General features: G+C 32.9%; 1 protein-coding gene across 1 annotated transcript; it reads left to right on the forward strand.

Moving 5' to 3' along the window:
* Positions 1-1,449: 1,449 nt before the first annotated feature.
* LOC122608249 (sister chromatid cohesion protein PDS5-like) lies at positions 1,450-6,525 on the forward strand. The gene is made up of 10 exons (XM_043781335.1): positions 1,450-1,573; positions 2,679-2,882; positions 2,973-3,154; positions 3,615-3,738; positions 3,812-3,895; positions 4,669-4,914; positions 4,983-5,053; positions 5,152-5,203; positions 5,300-5,389; positions 5,851-6,525. Exons 1-10 carry the CDS (start codon positions 1,478-1,480, stop codon positions 6,385-6,387), a joined length of 1,686 nt encoding a protein of 561 aa, XP_043637270.1. The 5' UTR covers positions 1,450-1,477; the 3' UTR covers positions 6,388-6,525.
* The last annotated feature ends 16,990 nt before the right edge of the window (positions 6,526-23,515 follow it).

Consider the following 23,515-nt stretch of genomic DNA (forward strand, 5'->3'; position numbering starts at 1 on the left):
CCTCCTTATTTAAGGAATTATTTAACTATTCTAGTTATGCACAGGCTCCTTTTCCTCCTCACCCGTCCCAGCAGTTGCCCACAGCCCCTCAATACTCAGCCGGATCGTATCATGTCAATTTGGATGACGATGATGATGATGATGAGAGCGATGATGCTCATCATTAGTATTTTGTGGTTATAAACAATATATTTTTTATCGTATGAATTATGTTTGTGGTGTATATGTGTTTATCTTTTCAGATGTGCTGGTGATCATGGTCATAATAAACGAAAAAAACGTAAAAAAAATATGCCTAATCTACATAAATAAATACGTCAACTATTATTAGTAATAGAATACGTCAACGATATCTAGTACTTATAAAAACAAAAACATCAAAGATAGCTATAGAATACGTCAACTATTATTAGTAATCATTATAACAAATATAAGTAAAAAAAATACATCAACGATATCTAGTACTTATAATAACTATTATTACATACGTTAAAGAGTTACAAACAAACAATTATACGATATAAATAAACTATTCTAACATTTTAAAATTGCAATATCTAACATTTTAAAATTGCACTAAATTTAACATCCTAACACAAATTAAATAGTACTAAAATATAAATATTTTAATGATATTTGCCTAAATTAGTTTTTTTTAAAAAGGCGTCTGGTAACCCGACCACCTTTTTGGTAACCCAAATTATCATTAATTTGTATACTAATAAATATCTAACATTTTAAATATGCAATAAATTTAACAGCAAAACACAAATTAAATACTACTAAAATATAAACTAATAATGATATTTGCTTAAATTAGTTTTTTTTAAAGTTAACAAAGATACCTGATCGGTGTGGAAAACCCTAGCGTTGTAGTCAAAATGAGGGATCGCCTCTGGTATCTCAAATTCTTCATCAGGTTCTTCTAAGTGAAGCTCAAAACCTTCCGCACCCATTTCGCCCCATATACTTTCAAAATCCATCTGAAATAATGATAAACTATAATAATAATACTAAAGATCTACAATTTATAATACTGAAAGATAATACTGAAAGATAGAAGAACGATAGTAATAATACTGAAAGAACAACGATAGTAATAATAATATTAAAGTTCTATGAAAGATAGAACGAAAGATAGATAGAAACGCTTTAAGATACAATGACAATGACGCTGATATAGTTTATATTTATAGAACTTAACCGTACACTGTGGACTTGATGGTCAACAGTGTACGGTTTCGTACACTGACTTTTTGCAACGACCCTCGCTGCAACAGGTGTGGTCATTTTACTAAAAAATTGGTCGGGTCACCAGACGCCATTAATTTTTTTCAAGTAATAAATATACAACAAAAAGACAAAGAATGGGATATGGGGATTGGTGGCGTCTCTTTTGTTGGTTTGTAACTTTGTATATATTGTTTGTGTAAATTGGAAAATGTATGATACAATAAAAACAAAGAAATTCTTCTGAATGACAAAAAGTAAAACAAAAATGAAGCTCATGGATGCTGGAAAAAAGCTTTTGCATCTGCCTTCTTCAAATGCTGATCTTCTTCAAGCTCTTTCAGTCAGTGGACTTTCTTTTCTTTTTTTTTTTTTTTTTTTTTTTTTAAATATATTATTTAGTAATGATCCTTGACTTTAATGGGTTTGAATGAATTGCAAATTTTCAGAAATGTATATCTTTTGTGCATTTATTTTCACAAAAGAGGTTTTTTTTTCCCTTTATTTTTGTACCTTTTTTTTTTGTTGCTAAAATTTACTCTTTTTTTAGAATAAAAAGCAACAAGCTTTATGTTAGGGTTAATATTTCTTGTAAAATGTAGTTTAGGGGTTATCTGGGATTTTACTTATTTGAATTTTTATCTGGTTATTGTTTATTGTTATAGCGGATAAGTGATACAAAACAATTTTTGAAATATATATGTTCAATGATTGTTCATTATATTGGAAAAAGTGTTAGATATAGTTTTATAGATATCTTTTGAAAATTTTATTTTTGTAATTAAAAACTTATAAAATATAAGTTATATTAGTGATTTCCAAAACACCAACTAATCTTCTAAACTAATAATTAGACTTGTGTGTGGCTTTATGCTTTTAGGAGCTTATGAGAGCTTGTGAAAAGTAAATTACATAAATGCCCTTTACATTTTGAGTATTACTAGAGGTTTTTTTGTTGTCGTTTTTCCTTCGTACGCTTTAGCTTCAGCTACTTTGTCAAACACATATATACGTATATAGAAGTTACGGTTACAAGCCATAAGTAAAAGGTCTTTCTAGTTTTGCCAAACGTACGCTTGATAGTCTCCAACGTGTTGCCTAGTTGGTTTTGATATGGGCATTTAGAAATATCGTAGGTTCAATTCCCGGCTGAGACAATTAGGAACCCCGGTTATGAGATTGCTGAAACTGGATTAGTAGGTTGGGTCAGTGCCTAAGCAGGCTGCTAATGTTGGGTTTTTGGTTTTCTTCAAAAGTTCCAAATCTTCCATTGACATGTATATGAATATATGAAAGAAATAAAATGTAAACTCTTAGTGTGTATTCATTTCGTCAAGGGAAAAGGACTATACTACCCCTCAAGAAATGTATAATTATGTTTTATGCAGTTGTATTGGTTACATATCACTGAACAAGGCTTTCATTTCTATGCTGCATTCTTGTAATAGCAAATGGAGCAATTTCTGTCTGGGGTGCAACGATCATCATCCGAATCAACTATGAACGCACTGCATCCGATAATTGATGCACTTATTGATAAAAAACTGGTGAAAAATCCTGACATGGATGTGAATATCTCTGTTTGTTGTTGCCTATGTGAGATCATGAGAATTATGGCACCGGAACTCCCTTACACGGGTAAAGAGACGAAGGTACAAAACATCAAAACAAAGGTTTATGTTTTCAATCATAATTTAACACTACAAAGTCTATCATAATTCTGTTATTCTTGTTGTTCACAGGAGTTTCTTAAATTGGTAGTGACGACATTCGAGAAACTATCTATTACATCTGGTGGCTGCTATACTAGAATGACCAAGTTTTTTGATATATTTAGTAATTTCAGCTTGCCAGCGTTGATGTCTAGCCTGCAGCTTGACAGATTAATTGTTCGACTGTTTAAGCAATTTCTGAACGCTGCCGAGTAAGAAATGTATCTAAACCAGCTTCTGATTATTAGTAATTAGACTTGTTCTAAGGGAAAATTTCACATATATGGAGCTCATGTTTAGGCAAGTTTCAATTTTAGATTTTGAGGAAATGTTTAAGGGCATGCATATACGCTTAAAATCAAATAGGGGATCTGGTTACCTGCTAAAGGTTATATTGGTAACCAGGTCCCTTCTCTGATGATCAACTTATATACACCCTTAAATCTTATTGTTAAAGTAAGTTTTCTGAATAAGAATTTCACCTCCTGTGGTCCTTTTAAGTTCAATTTCCCCCCCTTTTTTTACTTGCAAAGTTTTTCAATTGTTTGATTATCAAAGCGTCACTGTTTTTGTCTATGGAAGAATAAAACGGTATCAAAATGACTCATGTCTTTTATTGGAAGACTTTATTAAGCTTGACTGAGTTTCTTTTCCCTTCTGCTTGCTTTCAAGCTCGAATTCCCCTGCTGTTGTATGCAAGATGGAAGAATTCATGACTATGATCATAGAGGAAAGTGAGCCACTCAATCTTGAGCTTGTGGATCTCCTAGTCACGGCTGTGAGAATGGATAATAAGGTAATGTTTACTGATGTCGCCTCTTCATTCATCCCTAATGACATGGAGTACTAAATTGTTGACCCTTCTGCAGATTCGTTCACCTTTCTGTTGGCAACTAGCGGAAAATATTATCGATAGCTGTGCTGATCAACTTAGACCACATCTCCCACATATGGTATGCAAATTAGACATAGCTCTTAGGTATATTTGGCTGGCTGGGACGTACGTGGTAATGAAATAAGATGGTCATATAGTGGTTACTTTTGCTTATTTAAGTCACCACCAGTTTCGTTCGTTGGAGTCCCCTAAGAATTAATTTTTTTTTTTTATAGCCAATAAAGTTTTGCCATACGTACCTCCTCCCTAAACAAATACGGTCATAAAATTTCTTTTTCTAGTTAACCTTTGAAATATTATAAAGAAAAGGGTGCTTGTTTTTCAGATATAAAGTGGGTTAAACTGTTAAAATTCTGAAAAACAAATATTGTATTAACGGATGTCTATTTGTAAGACTGAGTTAACATTATAGTATCAGATCATTCCGTAATGGGATGGAGAGAAAAGAAAGCATCTTCTGTCCACGGATAGGTATTGAACGAAATATAAGGAAGTGCTGTCCATTTCTTTCCTGTAGACAGAACAAACAGCCTTCTTCCATTTTAGTGGAATGGAGTTTCTTTTCTCCTCTGAATATTGCATACTAAATACTACTTATGTGTTTTTTCTAGAATGGTCGTTCGTATTTGAAGCGTTTATCAGAAAATGACATTATGATGTTTGTCACTATTTCCCCTTTACGTATCGTTAACATACTCTTTTGTTATTGATACTCGTACAATTCTACTGTTGGATTTTTATGACATTCATATAACGCTGGTCATATTTGATACCGCCTCTATCCCAAATCCATGGTCCAATTGATACTCCTCACTTATTTTTTTTTTCCAGGAATCTAAAGAATGTTATCCACATACAACTGAGAAAAGCATGTTGTTAAAGGAAACAACTCACAAGATAAAACTTGAGTGTCTAGAAGATACAGATAACCTTGTAAACGTCCACCTTGAAGTTAAAATGGATCATGTTGAAGTTAAAAAGGAAACCTTGTCATTTGAAAAATCACCAGTTTCAGCTATATCTGTAACTGACGTGAATGGAAAACGCAAGAGAGATGACACTCCACAAAAGAAACAGGTAATACCATCTACTTCCACTTGAGCTAATCTTGGTTCTTATGCTAACCATATCCTGTATTAAATCAGGTTCAATACGTTGAATATGGTGAAAATTTGGTGGGGAGCAGGATAAAGGTTTGGTGGCCTGATGATAAATTGTAAGTGTACTAGTAGTTGAGTGACATTCATGAATCATTGTCTCTTTTTTTATTTATTTATATTGTGACTCTTTTAAAACAAATATCTTCATCTGCAGGTATTATCCAGGAGTTGTCAAATCTTTCGACTGTATTAGAAAGAGGCACAAGGTGTGATGTTGACAACCATTTTGTTCAATGGGTCTATATGAATGTTTTGTATGTATTTTGATTGTTGACTAACTAGCGCTGTTCAATTTTTATTAGTTATTGTATGATGATGGTGAGGAAGAAGTGTTAGACCTGAAGGAAGAACAGTGGGAGTTTGCTGAAAACGTGTCTGCTATGTCGGATTCTGTAAATACCTCCCTTCCTCTTTTTACACTTAAAATTTTATATTTTTTGCTCACCTTGATGGTATTAAATGATGCTATCCATTCCTATGGTTTATATTATAGGTGGTACTTTTAACCCTTTTAATTTATGAATGAGTTGCTTCGGGTTGTGTTTTATATCAAACGAAATATCAAACTTAGCATCAAATGGATCAAATGGGGTGAAAGTCTATATTTACTGCATACAACCTCCTCAATATCCGGTTCATTTAGAAATAGATCATTCCTGTAATGATATTGTTAGTGTAAATCATACTTAAAGCATTTAGTTCATAATTAATTTATGATAATGGACATAAAAGTGTTTGGATGTCAACAATTCCCGACTCGCTTGGTTTCAACCAATACTAAAAGTCAAACTGTTTTAACTCGTTACTACTGCCAATTTTGCTATACACTAACTTATATATTCATTTCATACAGCTGGAACGAGAAATGGATTCTTCTACTGAATCTAGCATAACTTGTGTTAATGGTTACAAGGTGAACCACAATGTTGCACCAATTCTTAAAGCCATTATCATGAAATATGGTGACATTGCAGCCAAATGTGTATTCAAAGGAGCTTCTGTGCGAGCATTAATCCTTGAGAGTGTTTGTGAAATTGTGAGACGGATTAAAACCAATGATGCTATTCGGATGAAAGAAATTGAGACTGATCTTATAGATGCAGAGGCAGCCAATATTAATGTGTCGTGGCTTCGAGCTCACGTGGAAGCCATTGAAAGGAAGGAAGACATGAAAAGGTGCAGTTTGCTTATGGAAATGAAAGTGAACAGCGGTTTGGCTAGAAAAGCCGCCAAAATGGATCTAAAAGAGAGACAGATAGAGCTTATGGCTGCACAACAACGGTTTGATGAGGCTGAAAGGTGTGTAAAAGTGCTCGATCTTGTTCAACAGAAGCTAAGTAACAACATATTCGAAATCGAAGCTAAAAAGAAGCCTTCACCAATTTTATAGGCCAACTTTATCATGGAATGTGTAATTAATAGAAGAATTCCGGAGTCATGCCTACACTCTTATTTTGTCTAATGGCGTAAGACCCGCTTTTGAAACTGGTTAAGTCTAATCTATATAGCAGTATAGCAATTACTAAAATGCTTGGAATTAACTTTTTTTTTTCTTTCTTTATCATCCATTTGGTATGTTTGTTAAAGATCAAGATTATGAGGCTATGCTACCTATAGGCTATAGGTAGTGGGTGGGTCTGATTTATGGATCAAAATGGGCAAATTGATTTGAAGAATTCAAATGGACCGGGTTGAGTTGACCTCAAAAGTCTTCTTTTACTCGTAAATATCTAGAGGTTTTATGCAAAGTTACATCTTTACAGTGTATTCTTGAGTTTATTTTTAGAGGTATAAGAAAAGAAAGGATAAGAAAGTTTCTAATATTGTTATTCTTGAGTTTTTTTTTATACATGAATGGAAAAGAAATGCCAGGAAAACCAAGGAGGTTTTGTTCCAAATATTTTCTGCCCATTTATGGCCGGATTTCGATGGAAATAACTTCTCCAAATGTATAATTACCAATATAACCTTCAACTAATGTTTTTATCTTGAGCTAGTGGAGGTTTCCACAATCCATTACCACAAAATTTACTTCATAAAATTTTTCCACAATTTCTTTTTCTTCCACAACACATTTGACCAGGTATTCACACTCTCTTGAATTATGATTTCTTGAGTTCTTGTTTGCAAGGTTATATTAGCAGTCCACCTAGTTTTGTTTGAAGAAAATTACAAATATTTTTTTGATTTCTTGATTTCTTAGATGTTGGATCTTTTAAAATCATTGAGTTTTTTGGGTATAGGGGGTAATAGGTTTTGGATTCAAGAATGGTTGTTTCACTTAATCCGTATTATGTAATATATTGTTGTTAGTTCATAAATATAAACCTGGATATAATATACCTCTGTTAATTTTTTTTATGTTCATATGAGTGTTTGGGAACTTTTATTGGACTCATGTTCTGTATGTCTCAGACTTTTTGATTCAAAACAATATCTAACCTAAAAAAGTAGCATTTATTTATGTTCCAAACAATAAAAACGTCTTATTGATCCAGAGATGATGTTGCTGCTCGTATTGTTTGACATGTATTGTTTTATTGATAAATTATCTAAGTCGGATATAATTGTAAAATTACACATTTTTTCCTTTCTTTAATTTTCCTTCCAACTTGAGAATGCTCATTTCTTTTTTAGTTTCTTATCTTTTCTTTCTCTTATCCAATCTTCTCCTTTCTTTTTTTTTTAACAAAAACTTGAGAATGCAGTGTTAGTGATTCGGAAGTGATTTTTTTACCACATATATTAATTAATCTACCACATGTATGCTTTAATGGTTTGTATTGTATGTTTTAACAGTTGTACTGTGTGGTAGATTTAACAATATTTGTGGTACGGAAATCTTATTGATTTCCAACCCTTTTTCCTGTTTCTTTTGTAAACATTATCTGAATAATACAAGTGGTTCAATCGAAATGGTGTTTTTCAACTACTGTTTTTATGTCCTCTTTTTTGGCAGATTCAAAATTTTAGCTTAGATATGACACTATAATGATAATAATCAAGTATAGTATTAAACATTAATCACATTTTTAAGAAGTGGTTCAATCGAAAATTCAAATTAGTAATGCTAGATTTAACAAAATTCTTCAACTACATAAAATACTTCTTAATCCTAAACAATAAAACAATGTGGCATACTAATAATGTCGGAAAACTGAAAATTATCAATTGGGGATCAATTTGTACAACACTCTGGCATGAAAAAGTCTAACATGGAAAAAGTAAAAAATATGACTTGGTGTAACAAGTTATCAGATAAAACATTAGTTTTTTTATGTCAGTAAATAAGAAAATATTTCTGATAATAGTAATAATAATAACTTTTTAAAAACATTGCTAAGTCTATGAATCGTTTGAAGTTCTATTATTATTATTTTTTTAATCTTGTATAGTTATCCTTAAATTTAATATTCAACATTAATGTAAAGAAAGAGCTGTCAACTTATCATTATGTGTAGTCTGATTCAAACTTCTAGTTTCACTCTATAATAAGTTACTAGCGAATTTTACCCGGGTTTAACCTGGGTATTTTAATTAAAATTATAAAACTAAAAAATATGCTAGTAATTTTTGAAGATAGTGAATTGAATAGCACAATATTTATATATTGATAAAGTACCTATTGCATTAACAAAACATAAAAGAATACTTATATATTAGCGAATTTATCCGGGTTTAACCCGGGTATTTTAATTAAAATTATAAAGCTAAAAAATATGCAAATAATTTTTAGAGATAGTGAATTAAATAACATAATATTTATATATTGATAAAGTACCTATTGCATTTACAAAACATAAAAGAATATTATATACTATATAAAATAAATTTCTTTGTTTATAAATAAAAGATTAATAACTTTAAATAAACTTAGTGACCTATTTTTAATTTAAAAAAGTGTAAACTATTTATGACATCATAATTAAAATATAGACCTTTTAAGTAAAATTATAGACTTGACACATCACAATTTTTCTAAAAATACTTTTAAAAGACAATTAGGTTTTGGTTGGGCCCCAATTAAAAATTTTCTAAACCAAAATCAAACCGTTTAACAACTTCCTTATTCGGTTTCAACCAAACACCAAACCAAATCCAAATAATACAAATGTTAAATGGATTGGGTGGGTTATTTGGTTAATCCGAATAATGAACACCCCTACAAAGAATTCAAGTGACTTTTGTGCTGGCATTCTTCATTTGGGCCGTACAATTACTCCACCAGCCCAACAGCTTTATTTTCTTTGATTTTTGGATCGATCAAGACAAACAAAAGAAAAGCCCATTAGTTTTAGTTATGTCGGCTACGTGGGAAAGCAAAAGTATAAAGTAAAGATACTCCCAATGCCGTTTTCTACGGGTTTTGGGTCTCAATACCGTCTTTGACGGTGTATGGGAGATGTTGATATGTAGATAGCCTTACCCCTACCAAAGGTATAGAGGCTGCTTCTAGTTTCTACCATAGGTAGAAAAGGACCTCCAGTCTTGCTGGGCATGAGGATCGAACCCATGACCTCTGTTTCCAGATGCATGAGCTCCAATGACTGATCCAACCCAGTTGGTTATGCAATTTTAGTTATATACTGGGAAAGCAAGAGTATACATATAGTATATTTTAGTTATGCAATTTTTGAGACATGCTTATCATTATCGTTCGACTTATTGTTCTTTAGAGGCTGCGGACGAACTGAAGAATGGACAGAAAGTCTACGAGCGACAAAAGTGATGCATCAAAGATGTTCTTCATCAATCCTTGGTTAAAATAAAAAAAACTATGTCCGGCTAATGTTTTTATTATCTCTCCCGATGAACAATTGTTAATTAATTTATTTGATGAAGTTTACTTTTAATCACGTAAAAAATGTTCTTTTTGGATCATAATTTATACGACGTATTTATACCCTATTATTTGATTTGAATATTCCTAAACAAACTATTGTGAGTTAATGATTTGTACCGAGTCCACCTAAATTAAGGATTAAGACAAGTCATCTAATTAACATAGGTCGTACCCAAAATTGTTGTTCATTTAATAAAAATTATGTCTGTGTAATTCAAAATAAATACTCGATAAAATTTAGTAAGTAAATTAATACAATTTTTGGGATTTGGGAGAGATGCACTTTCAATTATTGTTTACAACTTTATTTTTAATTTTGTCTTGTTTTATTAATTAAGTCTAGCTATTTACTCGTAGTTAATTAAAATTAATTTTTCTTATTACTTTCAAGTTCAATAAAAAATTGTTAAAACTTGACTATAACCATATACTCGTCTTGTGAGAACAATATACACTTAACCTATTTAGTATAAGGTATTTAGATTTATTTTTATCGATACTCTGACATCGATCACTCCAACCAAGGTTCCTCTAGCTACAGTAACTTTCTAAATGAGAAGAACAAATAGACTAGACTTTATGGGATAATGGCAATGTCAGAATAGATATTTTCCATTTTAGATTTAGTTTACCCTGGCAAAATTTTCTTGAAACTACTTTTTCTTTTCATGCACAGTAACTAGTGAAAGTGAAATCTGGCCAGAAATGGCACAAAGAATGTCTGAGTCTGAGTTTCATACTGAGCTAATGAAACTATTGCCTTTCCCTTCTTCAAATCTGCCGCTTCTCCTCAACATTCTTCATGTTAGTCTTTTTGCATCTATAATCTACTACTTATTAAGTTACGCCCACATTATGTTATTAACCTAAAAAAAAAAATAGTATACCCGCTCAATGCGCGATGAACCTAACACTTGGTGGCCGACAAGTCGTTTTAAAGACTTTTTTTTAATTTATTGATGAGTTAAGATTTTCATACGATTCTGCGATCCGTGTAAGATCCTTCCCAGCCTGGCCAAGTTTATCAAGTTTATGATCGAAACAGGATCAGATAATAGTAAATTGTTTCGATCATAAACTTGGCCAGGCTGGGAATATGATTATGTGAGTAATGGGTTTTTGATTTATAGATAGATGATGACTAGTTTTGATTAAAAGGATTAATGAGTTTTTAAAAGATGAGTTGCTCGATCAGCTTAAAAAGATTAAAAGATAAGTCGTTGTGATGGCTTACGAAATTAATATTTTGATGAGTGTATGTATGTATAGATTACATACAACAACACCAATACACACGCCTTTGCGCCGTCATTGATACTACACACTATGGCCACCCCCGCTGGTGACCAAGTCGGACCCTGCTTCGTGAATGGTTTTCACAAAATCAAAAAGGCAAAACAAACACTTCAAAGATTTTATTTTATCTATTTTTATTTCTTAAGTAGGTAGCCTGTTAAAATTTTTAATTTTTTCTTTTATTTTTCAATTTTCATGATATAGCTTAAGTGGGTGTTTGTTCATGTGTTTTTTGATAAAATTACTTGTTAGAGACCAGTCTAGTCTTAAACAACCACACACTACAAAGTGTAGTTTAAAATAAGCAAATACCAAACACCCCCAACATTGCTGATGCGCAATCCGCCATGTCTTTTTTTTCTAAGTAGCAGTGACACGGCATGCCGCATCACACTAGTTCTTGACATGGCATTAAATCTGGTTTGCCATGTGGACAAAGAGCTAGAGGGGGCGTTCTCATTTTGGTCACAATTTTTTTGTTTTTTACTGGGGGGAATAAGAAGGGACAGTTTTGAACAATTTAGTGTCTTGTTTTGCAGTTTGCCCTTTTTAGTATTAATGATGTTTTATTTTCCCACAATATATAGCAAATGGAGAAACTTCTAATTAAGATCCAAAGACGATCACGCCTGTTTAAATCATGGGGATATCCAATGCTTCCTGTAACCGAGGCACTGTTTGCTAAAGAATTGACGGGCCATTCTGATATGAATGTGAACATCTTAGTTGCATGTTGCATATGTGAGATTTTAAGAATTATGGATTCCCCTTGCAACAAGGAACAGATGAAGGTACTAAAACATCTACGTGAACATTTGTGTGAAATCTTTTCAACACAATGTAACATGTCACTCCCAACTCCCAAGTAATGGTTTTTTTTTTTCCTGTCAGGAACTGGTTGGACTGACTGTAATCACCTTTGAGAAACTATCGTCTGCATCTTTTGGAAGCTATGTGAAAATGACTAAAGCTGTCAAAACATTAAGCAGGGTTAAGTTTTCGGTGCTAATGTCTGACCTGCAGATGGACGGATTCATAGCTAGACTATTTAAACAGTTTTTAATCATTGCTAAGTAAGAAAATATATAATCACAAAGTGTTCAACCCTTCAGTTGTTTTTAGGAGCTTATTTTTGTTTAGGGCAGACTTTTAAAGCCCGACTAAGTTTCTTCTTCTTCTTTTTTTTCTTTCTTTCTGACTTTTAGCTCCAGCTCCACTACTGTTTTACTTTATATGGAGAAGATTATGACCATGATCATAGAGAAAAGCGAGTCACTTAACCTTGAGCTTGTAGAACTTTTGGTCACAAGTGCAAGAAGGGAGAAACAGGTGATGATTATGTTTCTCTGTCCATTAATTACTTTGTGTTGTAACTTGTTGTTACTAAAGTATTGTTTGTGTTCTAGATTGCTTCGCCTGTTTGTTGGCAACTAGCAAGAAAAATTATCAAAAACTGTGCTTCTCGACTCCTATTACATCTCCCAGATAAGGTACGTAATATGGTATTGGGTAAGACCCGAGTCCCATATTGGAATATACTTTAAGCATGTGTATAACTCTATGGAGACTCCTACTTCTAATTAGTTGTACTTTGAGCTATGTACAAGTCAGGCCAAACTTCGCCATAACATCTGTTGCGGATTACATATAACATTTCTCATATTATAAATTGTTTAGGTGGCGAAAGAAGTTTATGGTTCTTTGAGAGAAACCATTTCATCTACAAGTGAGGCAAGCAAGTTGCGGGAGGATGCAACTAACAAGAGGAAATTTGAGGGTCCAAAGGGTAGTGGAAACATTCTGGATACGGTAAGGCACTGATCACATTTTCAAGATGTAAATGAACATGAAAACAGAACTCATTCATTTGATGATACACCATCAAATGCTGACCCAATCTGCAACAAAGCTGAAAATGCAAATTTTAACTATATGAGTTAGAGGCTGAAAAATGGTTGATCAGGTTGAATGTGGGTCAAAGTGGGTTTTTGGAGCAGAGCACTTTTTGTCTTTTCTTTTCTTTTTTTTTTTGTACTAAAATATATGATGTCTTAATTATGAAAAATTGAAAAGAAAACTAAAATTTAATTTTGGGTGTAAATCATTCAAGTCCTTTCCGTTATACATAATTTACTCTGTGGCATAATAGAAGCAAAGTATAACCACCTTGATTCTGGTCCCTAATAACAAACTTGAACTATTATTCATTCCAACTACTATGCATGTAGACTAACCTGTTTTTCTTTATCTTTGTAGTTATGGCCTGATGATCATTTTGTAGAACCCTTTGACCCCAAGCGGGAACGGATGGAATGGGCTGACAACGGGCCTCCTATATCAGATTCTGTATATATTTCCTGCCTCTCATCATACTATGGAACTTTTTTTGCTTAGTTCCATGTTATACTAAACCAAACTATGTTACATGTTGATTTATGTTAGAAAGAACTATTTTTATTTTGCTATGTTGATGATTTTCAGCAGGCGGTGGAGAAGACCCAAGCGGCATTTCCATCACAGTCGGATCAGGGCCCAGATGCATGGCACTCCATTTCACCTTCATTTGCTACTTCCAACGACAGATGCCGCCATGACCATCTTGACGAGACAGCTGATGCAACTATGCGTTGTCCTGACACCACCACTTGTCACCAGAAGTGGTTGGCGCCTATAGAGAAAGAAGTAACCAAGTTGTTTCACGTCTACAGGAAGTTAGATGGAGATGTCTCAAGGCTACAGGAACGTGTTGAGGTTTTATCTTTCAACCTTTTCCTTTTCATTTTTTAAGAAAGTTTTTAAAAAGATGATATAAGATATATTTTTCGTATGTAGGCAATCTCGAACGATAGACGACCACCTGAAGTCCAAACAAAGATGCCGAAGATGTCTGAGTTTGAAAATGAGGTTAATGTGTGCTTACTTTTTCTCTCTTTTTTAACTGTTCATTTGTTACTTCAGTTAGTGCTAATTGAAAAGGTATTGTATCACAACTGCCATATGGAGGCAGCTATTTCTGTGATTTGTTTGGATCTTTTTAAAAAGTTGATTGTTATGGTTAATTTTCCTATGCAGGATCTTTTTGAGGATAGACAACTAGGTGATATCTATATGGAGATGCCAACGACGTCAGAGTTTGTAGCTGAGGATACCCGACATTTTCACATCGAGAGGCAGATAACACCGCCAGTTGATAGTGTCATGCCGGTAAATGTGCTTACCTTAAATATATAATTTGAAGTTTTTTTTTGTGTGATTGTTGCTTAAATAGACCTAAAGTTATTCATATAGTGATTACTGGAGTGACTAAGTTCACTTTCATATCATGGTATAAGTTTTGTGGAATAATCATCTTATGGTTACATTTACAAATGCCATTTTTCATGTATAAAAAGTTTTGACATTTTGTTTGCAAGTGAAGAAGAATCTGATATTTCACCACCAACGCAACCAAAATGATTTACTCAGGTTATGAGGAAATTCGAGAAATAGAACTCCAAAGAAGAAACACTGTCTTCTTTGGAAACTATTCTTAGGTGGCAAGATTAGATTAGCTTAGGTTGGGTACAGGTCAAAATGGGTATTTCAGAGTGAGTCACTTTGACTCGGGCGACCCACAATCTTCTTTTCGTTTCTTTTCTTGAGCTTTGAAATATAGTGTTTTGAATATGATTTTAAAACTATATTATTACAACTATATTTAACTTCTGACATATTACGATTTAGGCAGTTCTATGCATATTGAAAAGATTTCGGGTGACTGTTGACCCGGTTCCAACCATTCACATTGTTTCCATATTAACAAACTTCTAGAACTACCCACTTTACCTGCTAGAGGCAAATTATAACCCAAATTGACCCGTTTAAGCATAAATGGGTATTGCCTTCCGAATTCTGGTCTTGAATATGAACAACTCGATTAAATAAGTACAAAATGCAAAACATTATTCTCCTATGGGGACCAAAGCAAACATAAACAACTCTCCACTCCAATTATTCTTTTATTGCAGACTAACATGTTTTGCCATATAATTTTAGGCATTGCATGATAATGGTGATGAAGAACTCTTAGATGTGAATCAAGAACACCCCGAGTTGGTTAGTAAGGTAGATCCTGTGCCGGATTGTGTATATATCTTCCTGCCTCTCTTTATACTTTTGAACTTGTATGTTATAGTAGAAAAAACTGACATGTCAAACCCAACTTGTGTGACCCATTACCCAACCTGACCTAATCTTACTGCCACCACTAATCTTTATAAATTTTTTTTACTGCTGGGACAGGCACTTCCTAGAAAGGTTTCATCTTCTCCTTGCGACATAATCTGTGTCCAAGGCTATAAAGTGAAACAGAGTGTGGCACCGGTGCTTGAAGCCATTTTCAAGAAATACGGGGACATTGCAGCTGCATGTAAATTCAAAGTAATTTCTGTCAGAGCATCTATGCTTGAGGTTGTTTGTGAAGTTGTCAGGCGAGTACAAAACAATGAAGTTATTGTTAAAACAGAAGAAATAGAAAGCCAGATGTCAGATTTAGAGGCAGCTAACTTTGATGTGATTTGGCTTCGTGCTCACATGGAAGTCATTTACAAAAGGGAGGCTGCCACGAAAAAGTACACTTTGCTTGTAGAAATGAAAGAAAACGCCATTTTGGTTAAAAAAGAGGTAGAAATGGATATGAAAAAGAGATGTGCTGAGCTCATGGCTGCTAAAGAACGGTTCAAAAATGGTGAAAGGTATGTGAAAGTACTTGATCTTGTTGAAAAGAATCTTAATGACAATATATTGGAATCTAAGGCTGAAGAAGACTTGTGGGCAAAAGACCCAATTTTAGAGCCGCTTCATGAAAAGGTTTCATCTCCTCGAAGTGGCACTATATGTGTCCGAGGCTATAAAGTGAAAGAGGATGTTGGAAGGATACTTGAAGCACTTTTCACAAAACACGGTGACATTGCAGCTGAATGCTCATTCAAAACAGCTTCTTTGAGAGCATCTTTGCTTGAGGTAGTTTGTGAAGTTGTAAGGCGAATTCTAACAGATGATGTTACAAAAATCCTTTCCGAGATGGAGGAAATAACGAGCCAAGTATCAGATATAGATGCAGTCAATGTTAACGTGTCATGGATTAGAGCTCACTTAGAGGCTATTTACAAAAAAAATGAGGCTATGAAAAAGTCAACTATGCTTATGGAGATAAAATCAACCACTACTATGGTAAACCAGGAGGCCCATATGCATCAGGAAGAGAGAAATGCAGAGCTCGTGGCTGCACAAGAACGGTTTGAAAAGGCGGAAAGGATTGTGAAAGTACTTGGGCTAGTAGAAACGAAACTAAGTAACGATATATTGGAATCTAAAGCTGAAAAAGATTCGTGGGTCGAACAACCAGTATTATAGGCTAATTAAATTGTGCTGAATAACCAATAGAAGTTTATCAGGGTCACGCCTACAAGCTTGTTTTGTCAGCATACTCAATAAGAACTCTATCTTTTGTCTAATGGCGTGACTGTTACATTTGATGAATATCCTTGGCTTTTTTTTGTTTGTATACGAAATACACTTTAAAACTCATTAAATTAAATATTAGACGAATACTCGCGCGATATGACAGTGATGATGGTAGCAGTGACTTGATGTAGGCGGCGACAGGGGTAGTGGTGCCGGTGACTAGTTGTTAGGTAATTGATGTAAAAAAGACAGTGTAGTTATTTAGGAAACTAAGGAGTACATTTTACAAATTAATTTTATTAAATGTATCTGGGTATTAAATATGTTCATGAATAGGGATAGTTATATTGGTAAAGACATTTTTGTAGTCAAAATCAGAAAAATTGAAAAGCATGGAGGTAAAGTAGGCAATGCAAAAGTTGAAACAATGAACCTTTCAATTTTAAATCAAGAGAAAATGTCACAAATGGTTCATGTGGTTGTCGGTATTCGTATTTTGCCCCTTATGCTTTTTTTCGTTGCAACCAGTCCTTTGAGTTTTCATTCTCGTTGTCAGTAGTCCCTGACACTAACTTCTGTTAATTATAGCCGTTAAATCCCTCACGTGCGTATTACGTGAGGGCATTTTGGTCCTTTTATCTCTAAAACACCCATCTTTCCTTTGCCCTCTCAAAACTCAACATTCTCTACATAATCTCTAACCGATCTAACTATCTATCTTAAACATCTATTCACATGAGTATATATTATTGTACCTAATAATATAATACAATAGAATAACTACGAAGTACAAGTTAGACCACCGTGGTTCAATAAAGTGTTCATTATCATCAGCCTCTAGTTTCTCATCTACCACAGTAAGTAAAAAACTAAACCCATATCCATACAAATCATATGATGTTGAGGTGTTCTTGTCCAAACAAAATAACATCAATGGTTCAATCAATTTGCTATAAATGAAACCAAACATTCTACCAACAAAAGCAAATACCATTGCGATGGTGGAATGATGGCCAGAAATATGTGATGCGGTCAGAGATGGTGGTGACCGGATGATGGCCAGCGAGAAAACACCATCAACGCCAGTGACCAGACCTCCCGGCGATAACATAAACGGATATAATTTCCGTACAACGGTTATTTATCTAGCCAACAAAAACTCTGTACAACTAGACCACCATAACTCATCCTTTTTATCGTTACCGCCTCTGCCTCCGTGTTGGCTTCATTACCCTGTCATGGATCTACCAGCATCGTTGGTGTGGATTTGGTTTATTTGTTTGTTTGCTACAATACATATACACCCTTCCACTGAAATGATAAAGGGTGGAAGAAATCGTGAGCGGTTCGTTTTTTGTTGTGGCGGCAGAAAAAGAGAAACGAAGGTAAAGGCGGATGAAATGATAAAGAGTTGTTGAAGGTTGATATTTAATCTATCTTTTTTAGCAGGTAGTGACCGATTGATTGTATTTAATTTTTTATTTGTATTTGGGAATTTATGATCCTTCCTTTAATTTACGGTGGTGTGGTATATAGGTCATAGATACATACATATAAAGATAAGATGTATATATAATTGCTGAGTTTTGATCTGAAATTGGGAAGGGCAAAGGAAGGATGGGTGTTTTAGAGATAAAAGGACCAAAATGCCTTCACGTGAGGGATTTAACGGCTATAATTAACAGAAGTTAGTGTCAGGGACTACTGGTAACGAGAATGAAAACCCAAGGGACTGGTTGCAACAAAAAAAAGCATAGGGGGCAAAATGCGAATACCGACAACCACATGGACCATTTGTGACATTTTCTCTAAATGAAATATTGATATACGAGTATTCACTTTTGGACAATTTGGGGATGGATGAAGATTCCTTTAGGTTGAAAACAACTTGAAGGGTTAAGTTAGAAGAATCATAACTTTTAGATTATAATCAAGGGTTAGGATTTAAAAACGATCATTGAATTTTATCCTTAATTTTAATCTAAAGGTCAAAATTTTCTAATTTGACTCAACTTAAGAAAATAGATTGAGAGAATCCTCATCCACTAGAGATATCAATATTTATAATTTTATCATTAATTTACCAACATTTCATTTATAGTACTTCATTTTATTTGAAACCTAACATGTGGCTGCCATCAAATATGCATAAGGTTTGATACAAACTCGAGACATCTTGTGAAGAAATAAAACTTCTTAGCATTAAACTATCTGGTGATTAGTTTTTCTATTTTTAAGTAATAATCTCGTCTTATTATCCAAATCTAGAGTAGTTTATGTCATTATTAAACATATTTGTTCTTTAAAATCTACTTTACTTTTTATTTATATGTTTTATGTTTTTTTAAAGATCTTAGCTACTATCTATTATAGATTTCACTTGTTTTTTATAATTATTTTAAGGATATTTTTAGCATTTTCTATTGCCTATGAAAGATAATTTTAAATTGTTAAATTCAATATATTCTATCTTTTGGAATTTCAATACCGTACTACTTATAATTATTTAAGAAAGATTATAATTTTTAAAAAATATTAGCTTAAAAATCTTCAGAAAACTATAAAAAAGTTACCTGTATCCATTAATTTTCTTTCATAATTTTACTTCATTTTTTTCTACATGATATCGTCTAAATTTTTAGACTATTTGGTTATAAGGATTAATCATTTCTTATTATTTAATACTTGAATTTTTGTATGACTTAAGATTTAGATAAAATTAGTTTTTTTTAGATTTATAACATATATAATTATTATGATATATATATATATATATGATGTGACCCCTCAATGTCTACTATGAAAGTGTGAATACCTGCTCTCACAAATATAGTAATAAACAAAACTAATAATCCATTTACAAAATGCATGCCATAAATAGTAGTTGTACAATACAACCAATATAAAAAAATTTGTGACTTTATCATGTAAATATAAACTAGATCAGAATCAGATACCAAGACTTTCAAGTTTTTGCCAGATCAAATTATATGCAGAATTGAGAACCTTTGTTTCCTACTTGGAATAATTTAGGTTCAAGAAATAGTACGGAACAGCATAATGAGAATGGAATCACACAACATAGCAGTAGGAGAAAATAATGAAACACAACAACAAAGGAAAGCTAAAAGAAAGCCAACAACCAAAGGTATGAAATGCTTATCAAACTTTATAATTTTTTTTTTTCTATTTTAGGTACAAATGTTGCTGTAATCTTAAGTAAATTGTAGTACTGTTACACCATCTCCGACCCAAAACCCACTTGTATTCTATGTCGGGTTTTAAGAGGATTGTTAAGAATTATAAAATATGGTGTCAAATTGTAATCCTTTAGTATTATTAAGGGTATTAGTGTTAATAAAAGAAATGTATAAATATCCCTAAACCCTACCTTTTGTAATTAGGTCTTTCATATCAATTTACCATCTTTCTCTCAACCCCATTATACACACAAACACACATTACACACACTAGATCTAAATTCACAATTATATCAGCTCAAATCTAAATATTACAAAGATTTTTAAAAGGATTAATCATTTTCCGTATTAGCTAAGTTCAAAGTTATCTGGTCACCCAATAAAACATACACTTAAAGTCTCTCATACTTTGTGAATAAATATATATATATATATATATATTGTAAGGTTATTACTTAATTATTACATAGTTAAATTTTCATATATCTTGTAATTTAATTTTACACTTCTTATATCTTGTAAACCGTTCGGACGTTCAACGACCTAGCTAGGCTTAAAATCTTGGCTTTACCGCGCTTATTCCGATTTGCAGTTTTATACCGACACGTCAACCCAACACTGAACCATTTTTTACCTCCAACCCTTGGTTTAAACCACAATTTTTATTCCACTTATTAGTATATTAAACTTAAAACTGATGTCTATACATTAAGAACATAAAACTAATTAAGCCATTAAACTGATGTTAAAATCGAGGCTTCAATGGGTTTTAACTGGAAACCGGCGTTATGGCTCCATAAAACAACAGGACTTAACGGCGGGATTGAAAATGGTCTAGTAGTAGTACCCGAGCAATATGTTTTTAAGAAACCCTGACCTCAAGTTCATTTGGACCGGACTGACCTTGGACTAGAAAAGTTTCGGTATTATTGGTGGCATGTTTGGGCACATTGGAATTGATCAACACATGTTATGACTTATGAATTTATTAGGTAAAATATATGATGTATTATGTATATGTGCAAGACTGCAAGGGTAAATATTATGATTTATGATTATGAATAGAGGCTGGTATGTTTTTGAGTGTTATATGTTGACTAAATAGTGATGTTTTACATTTTGTATCACCAAAGTTGTTAAAAGTAGATGCAACTGTTGTTAAGTGTTCTGTAATTGTAAGTAATACCTGGTTTAACATGTTTTAGATGAAAGGACACAACAGAAATGGAATATATATAAAAGGCTGAAAATGGAAGAATTTGATGATGAACCGAATGATGATTATGTAGCATTGTAGCAAGACACCCAACTTTCTCGGAAAATAGGGGGAAGGGCGTTGTGGATTCAGAGGCTGAGTATGCTAAGAAAGGATCGAATGTCAAGAGAACAAGTCTAAAGCGACAATACAAAAGAAAAAAGTCGTCGAAAATTCCCCACCGGATAAAACCAAGGTCACCCCCGGCTTCTTTTTCTCTTTTGATGTGGAACTTAAGTGATTATCAAAAGGCTGCCATACGTACGGGAAATAGGATTCGCGTCAATGATTGACTTTAATTAAAATAGATAAAGTTCCAACAGTTATGGGATATTGGGCTGTGAAGAACTTTGATCATGAGGCATGCATGTTACAGGTCAGGGATACATCGATCATTAAAAGTCACAAATAAAACAATACATGATGTACTAGGTGTTCCAATGGGTGGAATCAATTAATATATACAATGTAAAGTACTCTAAGAAGGGTCATGCAACACAAGAACTTAGGAAGCAATTTCCAGCCACAAAGAGATTAATATATGTCACGGATGTAATCAGGGAGATGAAAAAGCAGGAGAAAGGTGGCTGGCTATTCAAATTGAACTTTCTAGTTTTGTTTGTTACAGTCATGGCGGAAAGTCAAAATTTCTGGGGTGTATTAGGAAGTTGGAGGATGTGAGAAATATGGATTGGTGCCAATACATTCTTGAGTGCCAATAATTATAAGAGAAAATAACATCAGTAACCAAATTTTTATAAAAGTAAATCAATTTAACCAACTTTTTTCAGATTTTTATAAAATACCCAACAAAATTGCAATAACAAATGAAAATCGCAATGAGATTTTGAAAATCACTATGAGATTTAGAATTATGAGATTTGGCAAAATCTCATAGAGATTTTATAAAATCGCATAAAGATTTTGAAAATCGCATAAATATTTTGCAAAATCGCAATGAGATTTTTAAAATCTCATAGAGATTTTGAAAATCGCATAGTGATTTTCAAAATCTTTATGAGATTTTAATATTTTTTTTTTATTGATTTTTTTTGAAATTTTGATTTCCGCGTTACATTTTGTGACTTTTTTTTTTTTTTGAGATTTCGACTTTTTTTTAGATTGAAAATACACTATTCAAAATTCAAAATCTTAATAAAAAGTCAAAATTAAAAAAAAAGTCAAAATCAGAAACAAGTCAAAATCTCTATGCGATTTTCAAGATCTCTATGAGATTTTTAAAATCTCTATGAGATTTTACAAAATCTCTATGAGATTTTTAAAATCTCATTGCGATTTTGTAAAATCTCTATAGGTTTTTTCTCAACGCGAATACTCTGAAGACCGTAACTTAGAAAAGACATCAAAAAGAAAGCTTTTTTGTAGTTCCGCTTCTCTGAGTTCTTTTCCCTAATCTAATTGAACTTTAGGGACCAAAGGCTTGTTCAAATTCATTTAAATTCATTTCAACGCTTATGCGTGCAAATTTTCCCCTTGTCCCCTTTGCTACTTCATCCTGCTCTGCTTTGTCAATTCGCCGGGTGAAATCACTCGATGCCTTCATTGAAGTACTTCCTTAGCTTAGGATGTCCTATTGCCAATTTACGGAAGCAAGAAAAAAAGGTACCTTGAGCAATTGAGGAAGCGAAGCGGGCTGCTTGTCTTGCCTCGAGCCCATAAGAGAAGTACTGCTCTGGACTAGGATGGTGTTGTTCTGCTTAAAACTAGGCTAGGAAATGGGCCTAACTCCACTCGGATTGCGATTTTCAAAATCTCATAGCGATTTTCAAAATCTTGTTGCGATTTTTACTTTTTATTGCGATTTTGTAAAATCTCATTGCGATTTTCAAAATCTTGTTGCGATTTTTACTTTTTATTGCGATTTTGTTGGGTATTTTGTGAAAATTAAAAAAAAGTTGGTTAAATTGGTATATTTTTTAAAAAAATTGGGTACTCATGTTATTTTCTCTAATTATAACTACAACACCATCCGCCACGCTACCATTACCAACCATCGCCCGTACCAGCACCTCGAAGCATTATTTTGATAAAATGATAGTTTTGACGAAAGTTAAGGATATACTCACAAATGAGACCCATTAAAATTTCCTAACTAAAAAAATTAAAGATAAAGATGAAAATTAATTAAACTTGGTGGCCAAGTTTATGAATTAATGACAATTTCACGTTTGAAACAAAATCTCTATATATAAACTGTAAAGCGAGTATAGAAATTATAAAAGCGTGCGTCTATATATTCTGCACTCTCCAGTCTTTTTTTCTCAATTTTATAATAATTCAAAGGTTCGATCATTCCTAAACCTGTCTATCTCTCGATCTTTATCTATTTTGCTTATATTTTATTCTTTTGGTACGATTGTTCAATCTATCTAATTCTGTTATGTTATCATCATCATCATATATTGTGTTCTATCTATCAATAACGGGTTGTGTTAGGGCTTAATGTTTTAATTATTAA

The sequence above is a fragment of the Erigeron canadensis genome, chromosome 7, assembly GCF_010389155.1.
Source record: "Erigeron canadensis isolate Cc75 chromosome 7, C_canadensis_v1, whole genome shotgun sequence".
Classification (NCBI taxonomy): Eukaryota; Viridiplantae; Streptophyta; class Magnoliopsida; order Asterales; family Asteraceae; genus Erigeron; species Erigeron canadensis.

What these genes read in the sequence shown, in the direction of transcription:
- LOC122608249 (XM_043781335.1), top strand. Translation starts at nt 1,478, where the DNA reads ATGACAAAAAGTAAAACAAAAATGAAGCTCATGGATGCTGGAAAAAAG. An exon ending in ACACGGGTAAAGAGACGAAG is followed by an intron (nt 2,883 to 2,972) that starts GTACAAAACATC and finishes TGTTGTTCACAG; the next exon opens with GAGTTTCTTAAATTGGTAGT. An exon ending in ACACTCCACAAAAGAAACAG is followed by an intron (nt 4,915 to 4,982) that starts GTAATACCATCT and finishes GTATTAAATCAG; the next exon opens with GTTCAATACGTTGAATATGG.